General features: G+C 41.4%; 1 protein-coding gene across 7 annotated transcripts in view; it reads left to right on the top strand.

The window, feature by feature from the left end:
• The first annotated feature begins 615 nt into the window (after nt 1-615).
• ksr1a (kinase suppressor of ras 1a) overlaps nt 616-25,184 on the top strand; it is a 38,062-nt gene continuing 13,493 nt past the window's right edge. For 3 of the 7 annotated variants that reach the window (XM_030069566.1, XM_030069565.1, XM_030069562.1), the window contains exons 1-6: nt 616-831; nt 3,562-3,690; nt 4,365-4,918; nt 17,514-17,654; nt 23,959-24,106; nt 24,194-24,683. In XM_030069566.1, coding sequence (XP_029925426.1) covers nt 4,709-4,918; nt 17,514-17,654; nt 23,959-24,106; nt 24,194-24,683 — 989 coding nt within the window. In that variant the 5' untranslated portion in view covers nt 616-831; nt 3,562-3,690; nt 4,365-4,708. Of the gene's footprint in view, nt 837-3,561; nt 3,691-4,364; nt 4,919-7,443; nt 8,172-17,513; nt 17,655-23,958; nt 24,107-24,193; nt 24,684-25,184 lie in introns of those variants that run through there. The other 4 variants (XM_030069564.1, XM_030069567.1, XM_030069568.1 and 1 more) reach the window with 4 other exon arrangements.

The following is a 25,184-nucleotide window of genomic DNA, read 5'->3' as shown; positions in this document are numbered from 1 at the left end:
TTTAATTACTCACAGTCATACAGTTTCTACTGTAGGGGAAATAAAATGGGGTCTTTTAAAAATAAATGACTGTAAACTTTTATTATATTTCTAAATCTATCAGATAAGTAGCCTAGATATAACTGGAGTAGGTCGTGCTACACCCCACATCAAATATATGGACGTCCACGCGCAACATGCAAAACTTTCTACAATTTTCTTGTGCTCACTTGAATTATGCAATGACCAGGCTTTGCAAATAAGCCTGCTTTAAAAAAAAAAAAAAAAAAAAAAAAAAGGAGAAAAAAATGATTTATCTAAGGGGTACAATGAGCCAAGTCTGCTCCTCCATGTGCTGCAGTTTTCCCTGGCAGGGCCTGGAGAAACGGTTGTGAGGCTTAAGTGTCCCTGTCAGGGGTTCAACCTCCCCTGACCTGGAGGGTTGGCTCAGCAGATCCTTGCCACCAAAGCACACGCAATCAGATTGTGCACAATCTAATTTAATCTGAAGCTGTGCCGTGAGCTTCACTGAATGCGCGTTGTCTTGACTGTCCAATAGCACCACAGTTTAAACGGCTTAAGTGGCCGTCAGGCAGGGAAAGGATCATGTCTATCCTCAGCTCAGTGACTCATGTCAACAAGCTGACAAGAGCCTCTCACTTGCCTTTGCTCAAGGTGAATTAAGGGCTTTTTCAAAGTAGTTTGCGTATGTATTTGATTGCCTGCACGATCTAGATTAATTGTGAGTACAGATCAAAATGCAAGAATGAAGTGGAATCGTTTCAGAGGAACATTAACTCTTGGAGAGCACGGCAGCTGCAAGAAAACACAGAGGAGAAGAGGGGAATAAAGGTGAGGTACGAAGAAGTTATTAGTCACAGACTCTGTATAGGAACATCGTGACACACACTACACATAAGGTAAAACGATTATATTTGAATTCATCTAATTTGTCTCAGAAAGAATAGTGACTACTATTTGTGCTCACAGTAGCTGCATGTCACCTGTTTTATGGTTACTGAAACTGAATGGTCAAGCAGCCATTATGAAAATTACTCGCTGAGGTCATTATGGTAAATTATGTAGACATATACTCTCAGCTGTACGTACATCAATATCTCCCTTTAATTTAATATTTTCACTTTTTTTCACATGTGTGTCTAGGTGATTAGCAGAGTTAAGCACTATCTTATTTCAATCTCAAAATGTTATCTTGATCCACGTCAACTCATTTGTGTTGACACTTTGTGTATGTATTAGAAGTATGATTTTAGACAATGTATTGAAGACATTTGTGTGTGATATGGGGTTACTATAAGTCCCATACATTTACTATAAGTGTATAGTAATGTACTTTTTTAAATATAGACAGATTATTATCTTAATATGGAGGTTTTTAAAAAGTGAATGTCTTTCACCAAAGTGAAATGTCCCTTTAAAGCCTTTCCTTCACTCTGGTACTACTGTTGTGTGTAGACCAATATGATTTTCCAGGCTAATCAAAGCTGAAATTGGCAAGGTGTTCTGCTGGCATGTCACCACTGAGTCTGTGCTGTTGGTAAATAAGACTGACATTACAAAGTACTTTCAGTGTTGAATTAACGACGTTATTACTGAGTTTGAACTGAAACTCTGTTGATTTTGAGTCCATAATTGCATCGTCTACTGAGTGTAACCTCAGATTCCAGCATTGATTCAAAGAAGTTAATTTGAGGTCGATTCAGTGTCAAGGTTGCAGATCTGTAACTTCTTTGGATCGAACTCAGCTATACACCAAGCTACCCCAAATGATATTTCTATTTACTTAGTCCTGCTTTCCTCTGATTGGCTTCATGCTAAACTGCTGTTTGGATGGTTTGACCGGAGGAAGATAAAGTTTCCTCTGTAACCAGTAAAGTAGAAGAGACTGATGACAGATGGAGAAGAGGAACACAAGGCTCCAAGTGACTCACATTCCATTGTATAATCAGGGTATATTAAAGGAAGGAACATCACACCCTCATTGCAGCAATGAGCCATGTTTAGTGTTGCTTAATGATTGAGGAAACCTGCACACTCCTCCCCCGCCCACATACATATGCAATGCTTTGTAGGCAGCAGACGCTGTCCTGTTCTGAAAAGACCTCGGTCTGGAGAATACAGTATGAAACAGGAAGGGTGTAGGAGCTAGTGTCTTATGCACGGATAGTCCTGTAGTCTGCTAGACAACACCACCTTCTTTACACATGAGGTGGCCTCCTCAGGACCAACACAGATCACAGATTCAGTCTTTGAGGACAAGACAGCAGGCACATACCCCTTGTGCAGTCCATTCTTTCTGTGTGATTTGGCAAGATTTCCTGTCTTCCACAACCTTGCCTGTCTCCCTTCACTCTGATACAGTGGGGCTGGATGGGTATTTGTTTGTGGAGCGCAAACTGTCAAAAAGTTACATGCACGAAACTCAACAGGAACAGCTCCTTCCAAAAATAATGACATAGATACCCGACATCATCCACAGCCCACAGGGGTGAAGAGTTTATTTTCTGCCAAAGAACACGGTCAAACTGTAATTCATGTTACTTTTGGCCCAATAGCAACAGTTTGTTGTATTCTTCGGCAAGATCAGTAGATTGCACTATGGTAAAGATTTTTTTGTGTACTTTGGGTGGGTTGGTCCTTTAAATTAAAAGGAATGTGCGTTGTAAAAGAATGATTAAATGAAACTGGGTTAGTAGCCTAATGAATAACATTTATTCCACAATATGTTTAACAGACTAAAGACGACTGCCACATACCAGTAACACATGAGAAGTTACAGTAAAACTAGGTCACCAGGCCATCATTGGGATGCTATCTTAGGCACTGTCAGTACACAAGCATAAAAATTTTCAAACAGGGTCCGAGGACTTCCTGGGGTCCATCAGGGGCCTCTAAGTGCTCCTCAATATAATGAGGCATTGTTTAATTTCAATATAATTTAAATCACTAGAGATATGACATCTCAAGAATTTCATCCTTAACACAAACCAAAGTATATTTTCATATCATGCAGCCTAGAGAAAAATCATTTCAAATGAGTGTCCACCACTTAATGAAAGTTAACTTGGGGTTTCAGAACATGAGAATATTTAAAAATTAGTATATTACCACAGACAAGCAAGTGACAGCAGAAAAGACACATAGGATTATGTTTAAACTGTGACTCTGGTAGCGGTTCTTAGCACACCACAACAGGCAGCAAGGGGGAACCTCTAGACCTCAACCTTCCTGCAACACAGGGCCTCCATTTGAAATCAAAGAAACAAAAACGTGGCAGTAAAACCCACGCGTATGACAAGGAAGGACAGTCAGTTACGGCAGATGGAAGTGACAAATGGCTGGAGAGTGAAAAACTGGACAGAAGTAAACCAACGAGTCCAACTAATGAGAGCAAAGGCCCGAGAGCAAAAGGAAAGAGCAACACAGAAGCTGAACAACCAGCATGTTGAACCTCATTACAGGCCGCACGCTGCGTGTAGCAGGTGGGCCTCTAGAATCTGGTATGAAACATAATCAAAGGATCACTGAAGCCACCAAATTCAATACTGCATGTTTTTTCAGGCCAGAAGACCCTAAGAGGGACCTGTCACTGAAGCCACTTAACTCCAAACTGTGGTTGGATGGGTTTCAAGGAGCTTCAAATTGGACCAGTTACTGGAGTTTCTTCAAACTGCAGTTGTACTTGCTGAGGTACATGCAAGGGGGGGGGCATCACTCAAATCACCTACTGACTTGAAAACCACTCTAATATCAGGAAGAGAGGGGAAGCAGATACCTGTAACAAAGTGTGAAATAAGACAAACACTGCGAGGTTTAATTGCAGATGATCAGCTTTAATTGACCACCTCGCTCCTCTGTATAATTTATTGTGATTGCTCAAAAGTGAGAAAACTTGGATATACAGTGAATGAGTACACAACTAAAATAAATACTACTAAAGTGCATAAGGAAATAAACAGTGCTGTGTCATGGTTTTAATTGTATGAGACTATATCCCAATGCCTGCAGCCTATTATGATAATCCCAAATTTAATATATATATATATATATATATATACACACACATATAACTGCTGTAATATTGCTTCAGTATTCTTGTATGCTATTGCAGTGTGCTGGTGGCGCTCAGTAGTGAGTTTATATTGACCATATCTTGCTGTATTGTATGTTTTAATTCGCTTTCGGTGTAATATTCTTACAATTCTATCAAATGAACTAGTTTTGCTATAAGAGCTGGATAATATCATTCTAGAAATAATTATAGAGTTATTTAAGTTTTTTTTTCTTTCTTTGTTGACGAAACTGTGTGAATGTGCGCGCGGAGACAAACGTTTGTACCCTTAAAAAAGGACTTCATTTCCCAGATTGCACCGCGCCCCATGATGTTCCCAACAGCTGACAGACGGTAAAAGCCTCTGCCAGAGCCGTCGGTGGGAGAGACGAGCCTCTCGTCGGTGGCACTACAGACAGAAAAGACAACTCGAGCCTTACTGGACTTTGGACCGCTTTGCAACCTGGGTCATCATCGAGCATCTGTTTTTGTAAAGAAAAAAAAGAGCAATTGTGCATGCATTGAGAGTTTTCCAGATTGGAAACTGAGGACATTTGTTAACTTCCACGATAGGTGGCTGTGTCGCTGGACTGGTGCATATGTATTTTAGCTTAACAGTTTGACTCCAGCCCCTCCAGCCGTGCCCAATGCCGAGGAATGGATAGTGTGTCTGCTAAAGGTGGGAAGATGGTCGAGAGTGATGAGCAGTCGGAGAGGGATAGTGGCGGTGGCGCAGCGATGGCCGCGCTACATCAATGCGAACTCATCCAGAATATGATTGAAATCTCCATCTCCAGTTTACAGGGGCTACGGACCAAATGCGCCGCGTCCAACGACCTCACACAGCAAGAAATACGCACTTTAGAGGTAATGAACCTTTCAGATATGTCAGAGCTCCGTCCCGAGATCAAAGCGACTAGTCAAATTGCGGAGTCATGAAGCCCCAGCGCTATGTCCGCCTCACATAGGCTGAATATTGGCTGCAAGCGAGGCGCCCTATCACTGAGTGTCAGTGAGCTGAGCATATTTTGTAGCTTGCACTATATTGCAGGGATGCAATGGGGGTGAGGATCACTGAAAAAATGCTATTCAAGTCTGCTAAGTTGGGCTGCAGCGTTTCTCCGGAGGACCGTGCAATGGGCGAGATGTCAGCGACGCTTGATCTGGTTATTTTTGTGACCTCTTTCTCTAGGTGGAAATATTTGACAGGGAACCCCCCCCACCACCTCCTCCTCCAGCACCACTACCCCACGGATAGTTTGCAACACCGTGGCGTGCAGCTGAATTCAGCCTGTGCAAATTCTACATCTTCATTAGTCTGAGCATGTCTGTATTGTCCCTATTCCCCAACCTAGCCCACATAGGACCACTGTTTCGTGTTTGCACCTACGAGAGGCCTGCAAGACTAATAACACAAAACGAAAACTGAGCAGTAGACGTAGACCGTCTTCCATGTGTTTATCAATTTCCCGGCCATAATCACCAGCGAACAACGCTGAACCATCGACGTCTGCGCCGCTTTTCTGCAGCCAGATGCAGATTCGGTTCAGTCATGTTGGGATGACTTGACATTGGTTTGCGCAAGAGCCCGTGGCTTTCTACGGCCTCAGCCTATATCCTACTACAGCTAGAGAAGTCATGCATGGCAACATGCAGGCATAAGCCAAGGATGCACACGATATTCCGTTTAGCTCCTTTCGGGTATCGCATGCATGGCCTAAATGTGTTTTCATAAAATTAGGATGCATACATTTGAATATGGCCTAACCAAAAATCATCACCTCATTCAGTCAGTCGTGCACTACAGTGGCCTTTCGCGATTATCACTCTAATATTCCAATACATATCCTATTATGTATTACTGTTATGATATGTAGTTGATATTTTTGCCATTCATTTTGGTGAGGGTGGATTTTAGGGCACGCTTGCAGTCATAGATGGTTTCTTGAGTACTGGTAGCAGTGTGATGACTGAGGGAAACATGCCATGGAAACTACAGCTTAATGTTATTAGTAACAGTGCCATGAGGGGACAGTAGGTCCTGCTTTTCCAGGGAGGCTGCAGGGAGGTGGTGATATGTAAAGGAGAAGGCCTGTACTTTCTCTGATAGTTTGGAATGAGACATGCACTCGTGAAAATAAAGGCAATATGGCAGTGTCGAAGCCCACAACCATGCATGTGTAGCAGTTGCGCTGTGTAATGGATCAATGTACCATGGCCTCCTGATATCTGACTTTCTAAAGAAGTGATAGATGGTATATGTTTTTTTTTTTTTTTTTTTTTTTAGCTCATGTTTTATTTAAGCTTTATATCCTGGGTAAAAGGGATATGCATTCCTGATTGGTTGGAGGGTATCAATTATCCATATCTCTATTATTTTGTATAACTGAACACCCCAGGAACAGCTGTGCAATCACCCCCTATAAATTAATGGGCCAGAAAGCTCCAAGCATTCTGTTTCAGTCATACACCAGCACAATAGCTTTACTAAAAAGCAGCTTCAAAATTCTCGCACATCCATCAAACATGTCTGATGAAAACAATAGTCCTTGGAAATGATATTATTTAGCCTCAGTATTAAGAGTGGAACAATGATCTTGTCACTGTTAGAGTGAGACACCTGTTGTTTGCCTCAGCAGGCCTGTTAGTGCTCACTTACAATATGTGTTTTAGATTTGTAGTGGCAAAAATAATCAAAGTTTGGGGCAAGAAACAAACAAAAAAAAAAATCGTAGTTATATATAAAACCAGCAGGTTTGAGATTACGGATGCAGCGTTTTATTCAGTTTGTGAATGTCTGCAAAGTAATTTGGTTAACAGTTAGCTCCCGAGCCGGTTGGCAGGCAGCAGGTGTGAGTTGGCAAGTTACTAAGAACTGAATGTTAGCAGGCTCCAGTGAAGAGGCCTAAATAACACTTTATTCTTCACAAGGTGACTGGGTAGTCCTGATTTTTTTTTTTTTTTTTTTAAATGTTGTGGCATGTGGCCACAGTGACATTTATTACCTGCATGTTTCTCAGTATAAACTGAAATAGGAACCAGGCAAGTAACAGGAGATCAGCTCTTTTGATTTTGTTCTTTTTAGCACCAAAGTGTGTTTGCACAGTGCCACTGTGTGAGCACAAACCCTCCAACTGTCCAAGCTTGCACTTTGTAACATCTCAGTTTTTAAAGCAAAATTGTAATTGTTGCCTGGCTTGCACACTGCATACTGCTTCCATACTAAACACAAATTTTGTATTTGCTGTCTTATCACATTGGTCTTTTTTATGTTCTGTGTTTTCTCTCACAAATGCTCATAATTCAGTCTCTCAGAAACAAACAAACAACCTACAGGGGAGCGAGTTGACTGCTCCATCCAAAGTGAAAAGGCGATTGCTCTTCCCCATGTTGTTTGATGTTCTCGCGAGACTCTGAATTAAACTTGAATGCAGGCTGCATCCTACATCCTGAGCAAGTCATGACAATAGAGATGAGAGCTAGTCCTCAATAGCAATCATCAGTTTGGCGTGAAAGGATTTGAAAAGTGTAATACTGTGCATTTTTTGTAAGTCTGGCCATCAGCTTCCCAGTTGCCCAGTGTCAGAATCTCCTTGAATAGTTTGTGCAGAGGACTGCAGTGTGAAGTTCATGGCCTTTCTGCTGTTAGGTGCTTTCCACCGCCTCTCTTCATCTGTCTTCATGCATACCTTGCCACTGATGTGTAGAGCAGGAAGTGATCTGGGGGAGTACTTCCTGAGGTACGCTGTCTTGTAGGCACATTTTGGTTTGACATTGTTCTGCCTCACAATAGACAGGCCGTGCTGGTCTCAGGTTTTGCTTGACGGTTAGGAAGAGTTCTCTGGAGTCTCTTTCCTGTGGGTGGTCTGGCGGTTCTGCGGCTGTATCCCTGGAAGTCAGAAGTGCAAGCAGAGGGTCAGGTGGCCTAAAGATAGCTTTCACTGGCTTTGTGGTCTTTTTGGAGTTTCGGTATCTGTTGCTTTCTTGAAGAGCAGAACAACTAGGAACACTGACTTTGAACTCACATGAATCTATTGCCAGCTTTTCCCATGGAAGCTCAATGGTGAAGTGATGAGAGGCACAAATTGTTGACCGGCTCTTGCTTGTTTCAGTCAAACAGGTAAATACTTTTTTTTTGTTTGTTTGTTTGCAGCATGGCTGAACTTAGGCCTCCCGATGGTGTCTTTGTTCATGCCTCAGTCTTATTTCTCTCATTTTCACTATTGCAATTGTTTTCTTGTCTCAGCTGTGAAGTTGTTTCTATCATAGTCAACTTAAATTGTCTTACAGTTGATTTACAGAATTCTTTTAGATAAAAAAAAAAGACTTGTCCCCACCTTGTCTTAAACTCATGGTACACAGGCAGCTTTTTGGTTGGGTAAATTTAGAGCAAAATTTGAGTAAATGAGTACAAGTGACTGGGCAATACAAACTGCTAAATTTGACAGTTGAAAATGGATGAGCATTTTGTTCTCTGTTTTTCTGCTGCCAAGGTAATAATTTAATGTTTTTTCCCACTATCCTATCTTAGTGTTTTATAGGATCATGTAGTTTTATTAACAATGCAGAATAACCTCTTTTATAACCCCTTCTAGTAGCCAACAGCTTGTCAACTTAAATGTGTAAAAACACAACTATTCCTAATTGTTTGATATTTACAACTTTATTGTGGTTCATATTGGATTAATACATTCATTGCCCAGAATTTGTAAGTTATCAACAGGTTGTTAAAAATGAATTATTTTATCTGTTTATTTTACAGAAAAGATAGTGCATAACAGAAAACAGGTCAATAAGATGACTATTAAGACATAACCAACTGTAACCAACTGTTCAGTCTGCCATTGTCCTTTGAAGTGTTTGTGGTAAAAGGGGACAGGTCACCTGACCAATGCTCTTGTCTCTGATTGGCTGAAGTTGAACAATTGCCAGCCAAGCTTGCTCTCAATCTAGCTTGGTGAGATTTGCAACTGATAAAGTGCTTTCAGTGACAGCATATTGCCGCCTAAATTTGCCTAAAAATTGCCTGTGTATAATGGGCTTTACAGAGTGTATAATTCCTTATTTATTAATTCAGAAATATAGTTATACATTGGTGAAGACTGATAAAGCTTACATCAGTTGGCATTGGCAAACATTATATCTTCTTTTGAGATTCAACTTCAAACTCAAAAGTTTACAATTAATAAGTTGTTATTGCAGTAATGTTGTAGGTGTATTGTTGGGTTATTTCAAGAAGTCTAACATGATGTATGAACTTGCAGAGCGTGAGTCTATGAGCCAGTACATTTGGATTTCATGACCCAGAAATTTCAGTTGTCCTTTTGATTCAGGTTTGTTTTGGAATGATAATATAATTGTTTGTGATTCTTATGCTATTATTGCTCTGGTGAGTGAGCTTAAATGGATCCAGTGTAATAAATCATCCCAGAGCTGGAGATAATTTTACAACACTTAGTTAAAATTAAAATTAAAACTCCTCAGTCTGACCCTTAGCCAAAAAAAAAAGTTTAATTTTGTAATGATAAAATAATGATAGAAAAGCAAGCAGATCTTTAACCAAAAAAAATGTTTGATATTTTTACTCGATAAATGGCTAAAGTGATTTGTGAGTTTTCAGAATTGTAATTGATAACTTTTATGCTTATTGACTATTTAATCTACTAAACATTTCAGCACTAATAACTTCACTAATACAACTTGCTTGAAAATGGACGAGATTTTTTTTTTTTATCTTTAATGAGGAAGCAAGAAGTGTATACAGCTTGTAGATTAACAACAATATGATTGCTACCTACTTGTATGAAAATTAAAATTGAAAAACTTGAGCCATACTTGATAAAAAAATATGTCAGTACATCTTTAATGTATGATTAATATCCCTCTTAAAACCCATACACGATTCTTGGATAATGTTTTATATGCTGCTTTTAATGTATAGAATAGTTAGCTATTTTGAGACACAAGGCCTGCAAATGGACATTGTGTAGTTGGTGTATTGTTAGTTGAACACATGCCAGTATATTCAACTATGTATGTGTAAAGTAAAAGGAAGGCGTCAGCCACTAATCAAATACAGAGACATATGTTCATCACCACCATGAATAACATCTTTAAGAAGGCTCCAGAAGTGATGTAAAAGGCAATTCAAATCATTTCAGCGGGCAAAATGCCACAAATCAATCTTTGCTTCTCATTTTGAAGTGTTGAGTCGGCAGGACAAAGTGTGTTGCCATGAGCAGCCTTCATACTTCCCCTGTCTTTACTGGCACACCATTTTGAAACCGCAGCTTACCATAAGTTAGCACTTTCACTTCTTTCCAGGTCTTTTCTTAGTAGGGATGGAGCAATATGTGGGCACATAAATTTTAGACTTTGCTGAATGGTGAAAACCAGCTTTAAAAAGCAATATCATATCATTATTATTATCAATATTATTTTTACTGTTGAGATTTGTCTAAATGTGAAATTGCCAATTGTGTAACTTAAATAAACAAATAGGGTAGCTTTACTCTGTTGCTAATTTTAAAGTTATACTCAGTATAATTCTAAAATTAGCAACATGTCGTGAGACAGGTCTGTCTGAAATGATGTTTTGCACATGCATTTGTTTCATAATTCTTACCAAAAAAATGCATATCATTATCAACCATCGGGGAGGATACTGGCCATCCGTATCAGCCTCAAAAAACATATCAGTGCCTCCCTACTTCTTGGGATTCCACTTGTCCACTTGTCCACATGGCTGATGTCTTTCAAGCAGGCAGATTGTGCAGTCAGTCTTAAATTTGCAATGAATCTGGGCTTCCTGCTAATTTCAGCCAATCCCATCTGTGCTGCTCAACCCTGATCTGTTGCTATGAGAAGTGCACAGTAGTAATAAATGGTGCAGGAAAAAAAAACCTGCTTACAGTAAGTCCCAAAGCTCAGCCATGGCCGTGGCCATGAAATCCTGACAAGCATGACTTGGCCTGCAGGTGCCATAGCAGTTTACAGGTGCTTCCATGTGCACCAGAACTGTGAGGGCGTTGATAAATGACATTACCGCTAACCGCATTAATTCATCTGATGAATTTGAGTGAATTGTGTTAGGTCAAAGTAGTTGTCACACTCATGGTGCAAAGGCGTATCGCTCCCATATTGCACTTAAGTACAATCGAGAGAGGCTTGAATTCACTTTATACTCTCATTGAGAGAGCTTTATTATTCCACTTGAACCATGTGCGCGTGTGTGTGTGTGGGTGTGTGTGTTGGGGGGGTGTTCTGCCTAGCCAGTGAGAAGATAATGATACTGGCCTCTCAAATGGAGTGTTGACTCGTACTTCACTTTTCACATGTTAATCCACATCCTGCCTGATGTGGTGTCTCCCTCTCTTTCTCTTATTCCCTCTTCCTTGTCACTCTCACTGCAGTTCTTGTGTATTTTTGACCCGTGTGGCACCATAACCACTAGCACAGCCTGAACATCCTGAGCCTCTTGAGCCTCTTGTCTGTTTTCAAACCATATACTGAGCTAACCTTAACAACAATCCCCTGACAACACTTTGAAACAATAGTTGTTCTTGTACACTGTGAATTACACAACAAAGGTGATGTTACTAGATGATGGTTAATATCTGTTTAGATAATCACTGTCCTACCTATTGATCAGCAAATAGGAAGGCATCACTCTGTTTTGTCTTCTAATGGTATTGGAGAGAGTTTGCTGTGTGCTCATGGTGTGAGCTGTTGTGGCTGCATCTATATTTAGACGTCTTTCTTCCTACGCATTTTCAGGGTTGGTTGTTAAATAAGAAAATCAAATGACGCGCAAAGAGCCTGTGCGAGAGGGGAGCGCGGAGAGGAAAGGGGAGGGGAGTATCAAAGCCAATCAGCTGGACTGCATCTTATGACATGGCAACCGCTGTGTCTGTGTCTGTCGGAGGCCTGGGGAGAAGACAATGGAGAGTGTGGCTCGCATGAGGCTGTGGAGGAAACACAGCTCTAGTGAGTGTAGCAACACTGTCTCTGTTTCCTTTTTTTTTTTTTTCTATGGTTTGTGGGACTAATAAGAATGGACTGCGTGATGTGGAAATCAGGATGGGTTAACACAGCAGGCTGCCTTTGAGCTATTCTTAAACCAGCTGAGGATGAGTTGCATTACATCCTGTAATTTTGAGGTCTGCTGTAGTGCTATTTTGGGAAAGGGGGGTTTGTGTAGCTGCAAACCATAAAGAATTCAGCCTGTTGTCTCTTATATGGTGTTATGTCACCCTTTTACTTAATTTGAAACTTTCTTTTCTTATACAACTGTCCATTATGGACATGTGTAAAATGCAATTATTGCTCACTAATTGCAGTAGCAAGTAAAAAAAAAAAAAAAGGTACATAGCCATATCTCTCCCATATCATGGTCCTCCGTTGGGTGTGTATGTGTGTTGATTGTTGGCGAGCTGGGCCACAGACTAACCTTGCACATCATAAGGACAGGGGACGGGTAGCCTCGCTGTCACCTCTCCACTCCCCCTCAAGCCCAGCACAGCCCCTCCCTTTTCGAAGGAGTCAAGCAGCAGTGGTGATAACAATGATGGAGGAGGGGTCAGCAGGCCATTGTCTGGGACAGTCACCCATGAACATTCAGCTTGCCTGACACTAAAAGCCCCCCCGCCCCAAAAAAAGCCATGTGACCTGGCCACTGCGTCACCAGGCCAGCTCGACACCATTCTTCTCAAGCATCAAGCACGAAATGGGAGTTGATGATGACGCGATTGCTTTGTTGCTTGATGCTGCCTAAAATATGTCCTGACAGGGGTCGACTTAGATGTGCTAAAGACAAAGACCTTAATACGTGCGTTATTTCCCAGGCCACATCACCACTGTCATGTCTCATGTTGGCTGAGACACTGACTGCGGCCTCTGCACTTTATTGCCAGAGGAGCCACCACATAAAGCCAAGAGGAGCCCACAGGCCACAACCAGCAAATAACAGGATCACTGATCATGTGGCCCTTTGTAGCTGACGCTGAACATGAATGTTTTTCAGACTGTTAATAGCTTAGATGTCCATTTTTGGCATGCAAGAAAATAATCTTTTTTTGGTGATATATATACAAATGTTTCTCAAAAACATTTGCTGAAAAATTCACTTTGCATGTATAAGCCATTAGTTTTATTACATGGCCACAAACCACAGGCATGTTTGGCCGATTGGACTCAAAGACACCAGCAGCTAAAGCCTGCCTCACTCAGGGCCCTATAAACACAAATGTTATGTCCAAGAAGGGGGGCTATAGCTAATAGGGCTACAGGAGTAGAAATGATTTCGTGTCTTTATTCACCAAGCCCGACAACTAGGAGCCTGTTCATTTTGGCTCCGAGAAAAGAGAACTGACCTTACTGTGCAAGAATCATTTTCTGTTATGGAACGTTCTCACTCGGTTCTCAAATAGGGCCGTGCTATCCTTGGCAGGTGCGCCAAAGTGGCTGTGTCAGCAAGAGCCTTGAGGAAACAATTGGAGCAGTGGGATCTGCTCCCCAGTCTGCTGTGTCAGGCCGGGCACTGCCGGGGCTCCTCTCTCTTCTCTGGTGGCTGACACGCTGGCTGTCACTCACCTCCTCGCAGCAATAGGCCGTTGCCATGGTGTTGTTTAGCTCCGCTGACAGGTGGGCTCTGACGCCATCTCCCCTCCCCCTCCTCCCACCTCCGGGGCCACACGTCAAGAGCTTTCTCCATTCTGCACCAAAAATAATATTCAAGAAGCCTGTCATTTTCTAGAAGATCCCATGGCGCACCAGTGTGCCTGTGCATGTGCTAAATACACACACATAGCTAACACCAGCGAGGAGTTTACAGATTTCTGTGCATGTGTAATCCTATCCACCTTGTTTGTTTTGGATGGCAATGGGTGAACGCTCTGTGTGTGACTGTAGATGAAGATGTTCTGTAGCTGCTACAGTTTCTGTCTTGTTGACACACATGAAGACTTTCTTTATGCTGAGATGTATTGTGTCAGAGCTTTGTGTTTCACATGTATGGGAAAATCCCACTGAAATGTTGCTGACGACTCAGAAGAGGGGTTGCTAGGTAACCTGACGTCACCGGACTGCACTAGTGTATGGGGAGGTAAAACGGAAGGCTAGCTCATTAGCCACATCTGGTAACAGCCTCTCAGTTGTGGGCCATGCTAGTGCAGAGCTCCATAGACATTACATTCAGGCATCTGGCTTGAACACAGTGAATAGTTTTTAAAATCCATGACCCTCTGGTTGATGCTTGATGAAGCTATGGTAGGCCATTATTGTGAAATTTAAGGCAGACTGCAGTTTCAAATGGGAGGGCACACCACTTTGTTTCCTAAAGTTGCAGATGAGACTGAAAGATAAAACCCCGCAGGTTCATGCAAGACTAATACATCACATAAAATTAATGTAACACATTAAAATGCATCTCTTAAATCTAATGTCTTGATGGCAAATTTACACAAAAACAAACAATGGATCAAAATGCTCTTATGTTTTGAATTATGAGTTTTCTTAAACTCCTGAGGGACTTCCAAATTATATATTTTTGATAACTGAGTGGATTTCATGATTGTTTACCACATCATAGCAAATTTGAAACTGTAGTCTGCCTTTAAGCATCATAATCAATTTCCCATCAATTTAGTTTGTATGTGCATGTATGCATGCATGGCTACCAATTTACATTTGTGTTTGCTCATGACAATCGAACTTTTAGGGCAAGTTTTTTAGTCTCCAGCTCAAATGTCTAAGAGAAAAGGATAGCCTAATGTTGAGGACACGTTTTAAGAGTCGCAAGGTGTTTCTTGCCAGCCTAAAAGCCTGCGCCAAAAACAAGGGGCACTGGTGGAAATGGCTTCACACTAATAACTTCCATCTTCTCAGAAATATAAATTTCTCTGTCTTTCTTTGCCTGGTCATGAGAAAAATTTGGCTGGGCATTGGTGAGTATATACACTTATACACTTTTTTTTGCATGCTAGTGTATCTTTGTATGACATTGCTTTGATATCTCATTGGTTTTCAAAAAAAAAAATTGATCTTTTTTCTCTTTACACTCACCATTGAATGTTGTTTTATTAGTTAAAAAAGACCTGGTTTCCCTCTAGATCTATGAGTAAATGTACTTTTTTGAAGAGGGCAATTAATGTTTTCAATGCAACCGACAATTGATGAGTGTGGAGCTGAATGGCAGCTGTAAGTATCAATGGAGAGCCGCTTGGCCTCAGGTACCCAAGGTGCATTCATCTCCTTTTCATTTTTTCTCTCTCAATTTTCATCTCTCCGGTCTGCAGTGGAGATGCCTTTGTTAGCCTCCGCAAAGCCTTTTACATCCCAAGGCCACACTCTCTCAGGCTAGCATGGTTGTGTGAGTTTTCTGTGTGGTCGGTGAGTGAGTTGAATGAGCAGAGAAAGACACACACTCCTCATTGTTGCTCAAGCACTCGAGAGGTGGCTGGTGGGTCGAGAGCTAACTGGTGTTGCACGGCTCATCTGAAGGTGCTGTTGCCTGCCCAAGGCTGCCTGCTGTAATGGACTCTAGAGATAGACTCCGAGATAAGGAGACACACTATACGGCAGTGTTGAGCTGCACAACGCCAGCCGCTGCAAACCAATACCAGTGTTCATTGTAAGAGTTACTCACAGGACCACTGCACTTGACACTGGCTTGGAAAGGCCTGGAATAAAGGGTCATAAAGAGTCTCATGTGTCCTCATAACATTTGTTGGGTTGTATTTTCTGGTAAAGCATAAATCACAACTCCAGTCTGATCTGCACCTTAGGCCTCGGAAGATACAGTTGAACCGGCCAGTCTGACGCTTTGGTTGCAAGTCCTGGGTTCAGATAGAGTGCATCACGGTTTGCGATGTCCTAGTAATGTTGTCTGATGCATCCCCCGTCATAACACTACAGCGTTGGCCATCACTGACGCCATAGTCTTTAACATGCTCATTAGTAGATGCAACTACCCAGAGGAAGGCTGGGTTGGGGGTGAGGTGTTGTTGGGTACACGCTGTGCGATAGAAAGCTGCTACAATGAGCGGCGTTGAAAGGATCTCAGCATGAAGCTTTCCTCTTCTTTCATCAATTCTCTGCATCTTCAGCACAGCAATGGCACAGTGTCTTATTGGGTGAGGAGGAGGAGGAGGAGGAGGAGGAGGAGGACGAGACAGCAGAGGAAAGAATGTGATGGTTTCTAGTGTCTGTGTTGTGCTGGAGCTGCCATCAGCCCCCACTGCCTGCGCTCAGCCCCATGTCTCCATCTGCAAGTCCAAACTTTTTTTTTTCCTTTGTCTTTTTTTAAGTTCATCTGCAATGGATCACCTTGTGTTTGTCTCGTTGATTGAAGGAAAAAGAGATCAAGTGATAGACGTTAAGAGATTTTATTACCTCTGTAATTGACTGGAATATAGACAGGTCATTAGTTATTTGCAGGTATTGAGGACCAGTGCCAGGAGAGAGTCACAGCGACTGGCTGCTAGCATTGTGATGAACGTAACATCCTCCAGGACTTTGATATCACTAAGCCGCCTCAGTGCTCCAGATGCACTCGTTTGCCCTTCCAGTGCTGCAGATGCACTCATCAGACGGCCAGCTCGCCATTCCTTTGTATATAATAATAGCTATTTATATCTAATTGACAGTCTTGTTCAGTGCAGGTGCTTAAAAATGGGTTAACAAACCATGTTCATGGGAAAAGGGAAAATGTGTTTGTTTTCATCTTTGTCAACTGATTTGGTTGTTCATCTGTTCGAAGTGAATACATTTTTTTAATGCTATGATGTTTTGTTGAGTTTTTGTCACAGTATTTTTTTCTGATCTTTTACACATTATAAAAAAAGACTAAAACTAACACTGAATCTAATAGAAACTAAACTAAACCTAAGCATTTTCTAAAAACTAAAAAGCAAACTAAACTAGTAAAGCCCTCTTTTGAAACAAAATTAAAATTAAACTGAAACTGGAAACAAAAAGTCAAAACAAAATAAAAATAAAAACGAATGACAAATTGGACACTATATTAACCTTGTTGTCAGAATGGACTCTTCTCGCTTTGGAGAGAAATTTATAGATAGAAAATGTAACTAGGGACCTATTTTTCGTTTCATCCTTGGTCGTATGTGCCTTTAAATAAACTTTAGAGGCAATACTTGTGTTTGCTGCTTTGATGAATTATTTGGAAAAACTCAAGTCTGCATGATATTGGCATAGTAAGAATATAATAGATCTATGTAATTTATTTTCTCCTCTATATTTGCAAATTAGGGTAGCTGTTCTGGGATACTAATGCACATTGTCATCTCACTGATTCCTTTCAAAATAAACTGCCTCACAGCCAACCCAAAGAAGTGTGGCAGGTATCCTACATACCAGAGCCCTGCTCCTGTAGCCATAGCTGCTGTCGCTCTCCCCTCTAACCTGCCCCTCCCATCTCTGCTGTGTTCTCTGTTGCTCCCTGCAGGTGAAGCTGATGAAGTACATCTGTAAACAGCTGCAGTGCAAGCAGAAAGTGCCAGAGACAGAGAGGCCCAAGGCCCTGGACAGCTACCCACGCTTAGGAGACTGGCTGCGCACCATCAACCTTCGGCCAGAGCTCATCGAGGTAGGCAGTATGCCTGTGTGGGAAAATCAGTGTTTCACTTTGTTTGTCCTGAACATCTATGGCTTTGTCATATTTATGTATTTTAGGCATGTTGCACTCGCGTGAGAGTGTCCATCAAAGTGACCCCTTTCACGGTAACTCACATCTTTATCATGATCGTCTGACCTCCAAACAGTGGCAACAAAAATGAACTTGAAATGGTTAGATTTATATTTGACAGCAGCAAAGGGTTTTGTTTCATAGTTGCATTTTTTTTTTTTTTTTTTTTTTTTTCATTTTGATTTCAAGGCAACACACCAAGAATGTTTCATGAGACTCATATTTCAAAGAAAGGCAAGGATGGAATTTTTAGTGCAGGCTATCACCAGAAGATACACATGTCCTTCTTTAGACAAAGTCATGCCGGTTTGTCCAGAGGTCTAGTTCCCAGCCTGTTGCCATTTGTAATTTTGTGGCACGTTAGCTGGGTTGGAGGGGACCTGCTGTAAAACTGTGTGAAGAACTTTGTTTCCACAGTAAATGTTTCTAGAGGTCTCACATACCTTTCAGGAATCCCTTTACCTTCTATTTTTCCTTTCAGTGTAGCTTTTAGTGGATTGTAATGTTAATATTTGTATATTCTTTGAAAATAAATCTTGAAGCAATATTTTGATTTTGGTTTATGTTTTTATTACCAACTGTAGCTGCAGATTCCAACCTCAGTGCTTGGCTTGTTAAGATCCTGCTCTTCTTTTAACTAATGCTGATGAATTACTCAGCATAGAAGGACTTGGTTCCCCCAGGCACGGGAAATACTCTTGTACCTAAAGGACAGATGCGGTATTTTTCAACCCAGGTTAAAATGTTAATAATCATCATTTATAACATAGCACAACTTTGCCACTATCTTTAGTGACCAAAAACTTGCCACTCTGCTGCATGCTTATTGCCTTCAGCACGATCCAATAGGGCAGTCGTTTGTTTAGCCTAAAAAAAAAAAAACAGTGTAAACGTCCTTTATTTTGCATGTGCGATAATGCATTGCCTTTTATACATCCACACTGTTTTGCTACCAAGACGGCGAACACTTTATTCACTTGAATTTCTCGGACCTCAGGATTTTCGGCAGCATTTTGTTCACGGTGTTGCATGTGGAGAAAAATTCAGAGTTCTCCATTTACCCTGCATTAACACTGTGAACATAAAGTTGGAGCAGATTGGAAATTTACAAAATGGGAATTCTGAGGTTTGAGTTCAAGTGAATGCAGCGTTGGCTGACAGTGTGGATGTATACAAGGCAATGCTAAGCTGTAGAAAGCAGTATTTGCAACAGTTTCTTGGGTGGAAAATTTCAGGATTGTGACAGTTTGTACACCTGTATCAATTCACACGCTGGCTGTTCCTTATTTGACAAATTTACTACAAACATCATTTTATATCACATGATTTTTCTTGTCGCATTTTGTTGCAAGTTTCCAAAACCTCTCCCTCCATGGGATAGACTCATGTCTCTTCCTGCGCTGCTGTAAACTGTTTTAATCTCTCTCAGCTACTGTATGTTTGCACTGCTCTTTGTCTATTTGTCTTTGCGGTGAAGTCTGTTTTGACCCAGCGGTAACCTGCCTGTTACAGCGTTTGTTATTCTTACATTATTGTTGTGGATCATTCCAAGCTTGTGTCTGCTCTGCTCTGCTCTCCACTTCTGCCCTGCTGTGTTCTGCATATTACTTATACCATAAGCTCTTATTCGACTTCTGTTTCTGGTTTGCTCGTGTCTGCCACGTTCAATACTGTGTTCTCTCTGCCTCTAAACCTCACCACCTTTGTCTCACGATAAATTGTGTTTTACTAGGCTTTTGTTGTAAATAAGAATTGCTCTTAATTGCCCTGCCTGGTTGAATAAAGGTTAAATTGATCCACTAGGCCTGTATGCCGGGTAATTAAAATGAACTTGTTTGTATGTCTTATATACCAACCAGGGACCTATTGTTTGTTTATAGGGATGTAGATTCCACATAGCATGCAAATGACTGTTTACTAGGGCTGGACATTACATTTATATTTTATCAGTATTGTAATATGACTAAATATGGCGTGGCATTTTGGTTACCATAATGCTGATATGGTGCAAGTGTTGTCTTTTCCTGGTTTTAAAGGCCTCATTACAGTAAAGGGATGCAAATTTCTGAACTTATTACATTATTCTAGCCATTCCATGACCTGCTTGGTCATCATATCTACATTATTAATGACTATTTATCAAAAATCTGTTGTGTGTAAATATCTCATGAAACTACCAACAGTCATTCCTACAGTACTGGTACAATATCGATATTGTAGTAATCAGTCAACAATATCTTGATATTTGATTTTGTCCATGTCACCCAGCCCTACTGTTGTCCCAGCTGGTTGGGACATTTCTAGATCAATATTTCTTAAGTGCATCTCCAGTCATTCTGCACTCTAATGGCTGCATGGTCTAGTAACACTACAATGACTTTATGTACCATGAATGCACCCCTTACCTTTAGTTTATTAGTTTAGTTTATTACTTTACTTAACAGGGACTGTGCACAACACAACAGCTGAACCAGAAGTAGCTATTTAGCTAATTTGCATCTACAGTCCCTGGACAGGAAAACTTAACCCATCCATTCTGCTTACTTGTGGTGATGTATTCTGCAGCTGACAGTGGGGTTTGTTACATAATGTTACATAAGCATGTGATATTTGGAAATTAAGTTTCCAGCTTCTTAAATGATCATGTGTGTCTTATTGAAAGAGGTTAATGCTGGGAGCCAGGCCGATGCCAAACTTGCCTAAATCCAGAAAAAAAGCAAAGATAGTCTTTTGGTGTGTAACAATGAAAACTGCATAAAATCAAACTGCAATGGTCTTCAAAAAAAAAAAAACATAAATAGAAGGAATTGCTCAGACTTTGCCCTGGGTTGCTATGAAATGCTTCAGCTTCAGTTCATTCGTAATATTCAATAAGATATCTTACGTCATGATGATCTGTCAGAATACTATGAATTGAAACCTTTTCTTGTCATATTTTAGGATAGTAATGTTTCAAGTAATTGTGTTGCCTGTTTTTTTTTTTTCACACTGTAGATAGTTTTACATTACTGCATGTGTTTTAATGGGTAGCCTATAAAATGTTTACTAAAGGAACCAAATGAATTGTCTCAAACTGTGGTTTACACACTCAAATCAAATCATTCCACAAAAGAAAGTTTGTTCTTAAATCAAATTACTTTCTGCTGAACAGTGAATTAGACCTCTATGAAGCCAAAGATTCTCACCCTTAATAGTTTTGCTTTCTTTGTTTTGTTTGACCTCCTTTCCGTGTGTTTGCATGAGGACGCTGATAATGGATTCAGCTCTATTCACATATAATGATGATGGTGTTATCTGCAGCGTTAGCCAACAATATCAAGGAGGCCTCTGTAGAGAAACCAAGAATGCAAGCTATGCTGTTCATGGTGCTAAAATTGTGATGTTATTGGCATGTGGAGGTGGGAGGGGAGGACCCACAGCCACTTTTGGATATCACATCACTCACCGCTGCCTGTGTGTGTGTGTGTGTGTGCTGGCTTTTGCTTACACTGTACACAGAGCATAGCGGAGTTGGCGGTTGTCCTAGATTTTTGATCACTATTTGCCCTCTCAGAGTGAAGGCTTTAACCTGACTGATAAGCTATTGCGCACTTCCCATGTTGGAAAACATCCTAAACTCCTCCTTACCTCTGACTTCTGTGATCTAGAAATTATTTGTGCTGCCATCTTTCCTGCGGTCTCACATGACTATTTGCTGCCCATTCAAATATCACACCTTTGAAAGCTCTGTAAGTTCACAGCTATGGTATATACTGACTAAAAAGCCATATTGACATGTTTGCCATCTCATCTTGTGAGATAAAGTTGTGCAGCAATCTCAGCTTTCCATTCGTCTTCTTTCCTCTAAGTGAGCTTCCTTGTTGGAGATAACGGAGGAAACAAGTGGTGGTAAATAGTTTGGAGAGGACCTCCGGCTTTGGATTCTCCGACCCCCAGGTCCTCAGCTCCTCTTCTCCTTGATCTCTTACTGCCTCATAAATGGTTGACAGGGGTGTATATAAACACCTGAAGTGAAGGAGCAGTTACATTGCAAACAGAGACCAGGGCCTATGGGGAACCACTCAAAAAAAATTCTCTCACATGTGCAGTGGGATTTTATCACTGCAAGAGAACTTTGAGATCTTTCTCCACTAGAGGTTCTAGGTCTGCGCTCAAAGCAAATGAAAGTTAAACAATGTGATTATCCAAGGTACGAACTTAATTACTGAGTTACCAAGGCAAACAAGATTCAAAGCAAACCATAGATTAACTTTTCGTCCTAATAGTCAGTGTGTCAGGGTGGAAAGTTAAAAGGCATTTTCGCAGAGATACTGCACCAAGGAGCCAGGCCATAGCTGTACTTACCAGTGTCTCTCACAGTGTTGGCTGGCAGAAATGGGATTTTTCACCATGAATTTGCATTTGTCAGCTGATTGTAGTTAGCAAGTTCCAAGGGTTGCTTGGAAAGTGTGTAGTTTGTTTTGATTATATCATAATTATATGCCCAAAATGAAAGTGTTGGGGATTCACCCCAGTGACGCCACATCCACTGCAGCAGATCCTGGCTGTGAATGCAGTAACTCGAATACCGTTCATTCAGTTTTTTTTTCAAATTTGCCATGCACAGTAATAGTCCCAAGAGGAAGAAACCTATTGATTTTTGCTGTGACTCCATGACCTGTCCTGTACCTTTGCCAGCAAGCCAAACCCGGTGAACCACTACCCTGTTGTGCTTCACCGACAGCACGTCTAGTTGATTTAAGGACTGTTGCCCTTAGTCTACTAGTTTCCACACCTTGTTCAAGTTCCTGATGTTTTCTCTTTCAGTAGTGTGCGTTTGACTGGCCGAGTTTCCTTGTTATGTGGTAAAATTACAATGAGTTCAGTCTTTATGATTCCTTAGTTGATCAATTGTCTTCATGTGAAATTGCATGAAAAACATCCATATGTCAGCTTTTATCATAGCTGTTATTGCCCTTTTGTCCAAGCTAGGAGACCTATGATCTTTCAGAAACAATTTGGGACGCATGAACACACACATGCAGGGTTGTACAAATTCTGTGTTATATTTTTAGGAAAAGGCGGTGATTACAAAACCTGGAATCACTCCATAAAATGACTATAAAGTTGGTCAAACGGACGCAAGACATTGAACTCTTGCCTCCTCACGCATTGTTAAATCATTCTGGGTAAAACTGTCAGCTAAATGTAATGTAACAATATTAGCTGTGTTTTTTGTACATCTGTGCACTCTTTTAATCCTAGTAAAAGAAAAAACAAAAAAAAATGTGTGTACTTTTTCCGCCCCTGCAAACTGCTATGAGTACATTCATAATACGTTTAAAATCAGCGGTGAGCATGCCTGTGGAGGAGTACTGAAGCCCACATTTGATGATAGCTTCTAGTGGGCCCAGGCTCAGTCTAGACTTTGCTGATACCCACTGATAGTGGCCTAAGATAGTGCCTGTAGTAGAATCTGCAGAGCCAGATTAGTGGAATAAGTGGTGTTTGATGAAATACCCTAAACAAACAAGATTATCACAGATTTCCAGGAACAGCAGAGGCTGTTTTCTCTTCCATGAACTCTGTCGTGCCATACCATGCTGACCTTTAAATCCTGTGTTTTAGTCAGTGGCACGGTGTAATTTTTGCAGTTTTACAACATCACTCTGCCTTCAAATGTGATAAAAACATTACTAATCTGGGCCAGCAGTTGCTAGTAGATTTAATTTAACTACTATTAAGTCCACATTAGCAACATAGTAGATAGAGGCGTAGAGTATACCCAGCTTATTTTGGGAGGGTTTGGCAAATACTGATCTATTAGCTTGATTATCTATAGAATTTACACTGTATAATTTACTGTGTAGCCCCTTCCTCTCTGTTATGAATAACACTACTGGTCCAAACTCACTGCACTTGCTGGTTTTACTATTGACTTTTGCTATGACTTATCTCTCAACTAGAAAGCTCTGAAGTGCTTCCACATGGGGCCAAGTGCTCAGTCTTCTGCCCTGGTTTATTGATCCATGCTGCATTTGACTGACAAACATGTTTTGTTTACAGTGGGATGTGAGCTTTTTTATTGTCAGCTTTTTGCAGTATTTTGGGTCTCCCAGCAGATTCCATGGCAGTATTGTACAGTATGTTATCTGTGTTTCTGCTCATGTTCTGTGTGTTATTGATCGCTGTTGTTCACTTTGTCCTGACGTGTCCCTCTCTGCAGGCAGTGCCAGTGAAGCTGTCCCTGGATGCCTTACTGCAGATGACCGGTTCTCAGGTGCGGGAGATCATGAGAAGACTAGGGTCCAGCTCAGAGGAGTGTGCCAGACTCAGTGCTGCCCTCTCCTGTCTGAAAAGCGCCACTGAATCAGGTGAGTTTTTGTTGCAGGAGAGCCTCCTTGATCTGATTCCTCTCTCAGCTGGCTCTGAGGGTTTTTTCTGTTGTGTCTTCTGAGCAGGAGGTGAGCTGAGGGAGGATGGGGGTCCCTGGCTGTCCGAGCCCACCAGGAGGGACAGCGGCTCCTTACTGACTGCAGACCAGCTAAGCAGTATGGGGGCTCCGCTCCGCCCTCACAGCCCCTCGCCTCTGGCCCGCCCGTCCACCACCCCATCTACCCCATCGACCCCCTGCACCTCCTGCCCCCACCCGCGCTCTGGCTCGGTGTCAGCAGCGCCCACTCCAGATGCACAGGCGTCTTACATCTACGGTGACAGCCCGCTCACCGATCCGTTTCCCATGCCCTTGGCCCGTACGGCCAGGCTCCACGGACGCACCTCCACTCCACCCATAACTCCACCCTCCAAGAGGCGTCACCGACTCAAGCCGCCCTGCACCCCTCCACCTCCATCCCGCAAAGTGCTGCACCTCTTACCCAACATCACACTGACCCGCAGCAAAAGCCACGAGTCCCAGCTGGGCAACCGCATCGAAGACCCGCCCACCAACAAGTAGGTGCTCAGCTCAGGCTGTCCAGACCATCCAGACCATAATTTACCGAATTCACCTGGACTTAAACCTTTTCTCAAATATGTAATTAAGGATTTAACTTAATGGGCTTCTTCAAAACAAATTGTAATTATAACAGATCACTACAGTTGGGTTTATTAGCTCAAAATTATGGGTCTTGGGGGAACGTGGGAATTATTTGATTCAGAGGTACACCCTACACCCATTTATCAACATTAGGCCTTAAAAGTCATTAGATAGTCTTAAATTTGATTTTATTAGGTCTTAATTTCCACATAAACATTTTATCAAATTTCATTTAACCGTCTTGTAATAAAAACTAGTCAAACTCTTCTGCATGAAAGTCCACATTTCTGATTCCAAACATCCTTCTAAACCTAATACTTTCTTTATCCCCATGTGAGGCATCGTTTTATATTTACTGCCATACGCTACATTTACACACAGAAGCCAGATTATTCACTTGAGCATCTGTAGAGAGA

The sequence above is a fragment of the Myripristis murdjan genome, chromosome 14 (genome assembly GCF_902150065.1).
Source record: "Myripristis murdjan chromosome 14, fMyrMur1.1, whole genome shotgun sequence".
Lineage (NCBI taxonomy): Eukaryota > Metazoa > Chordata > Actinopteri > Holocentriformes > Holocentridae > Myripristis > Myripristis murdjan.
Note: the sequence above shows the minus strand (reverse complement) of the source record. Positions and strands in the feature narration are given on the sequence as shown.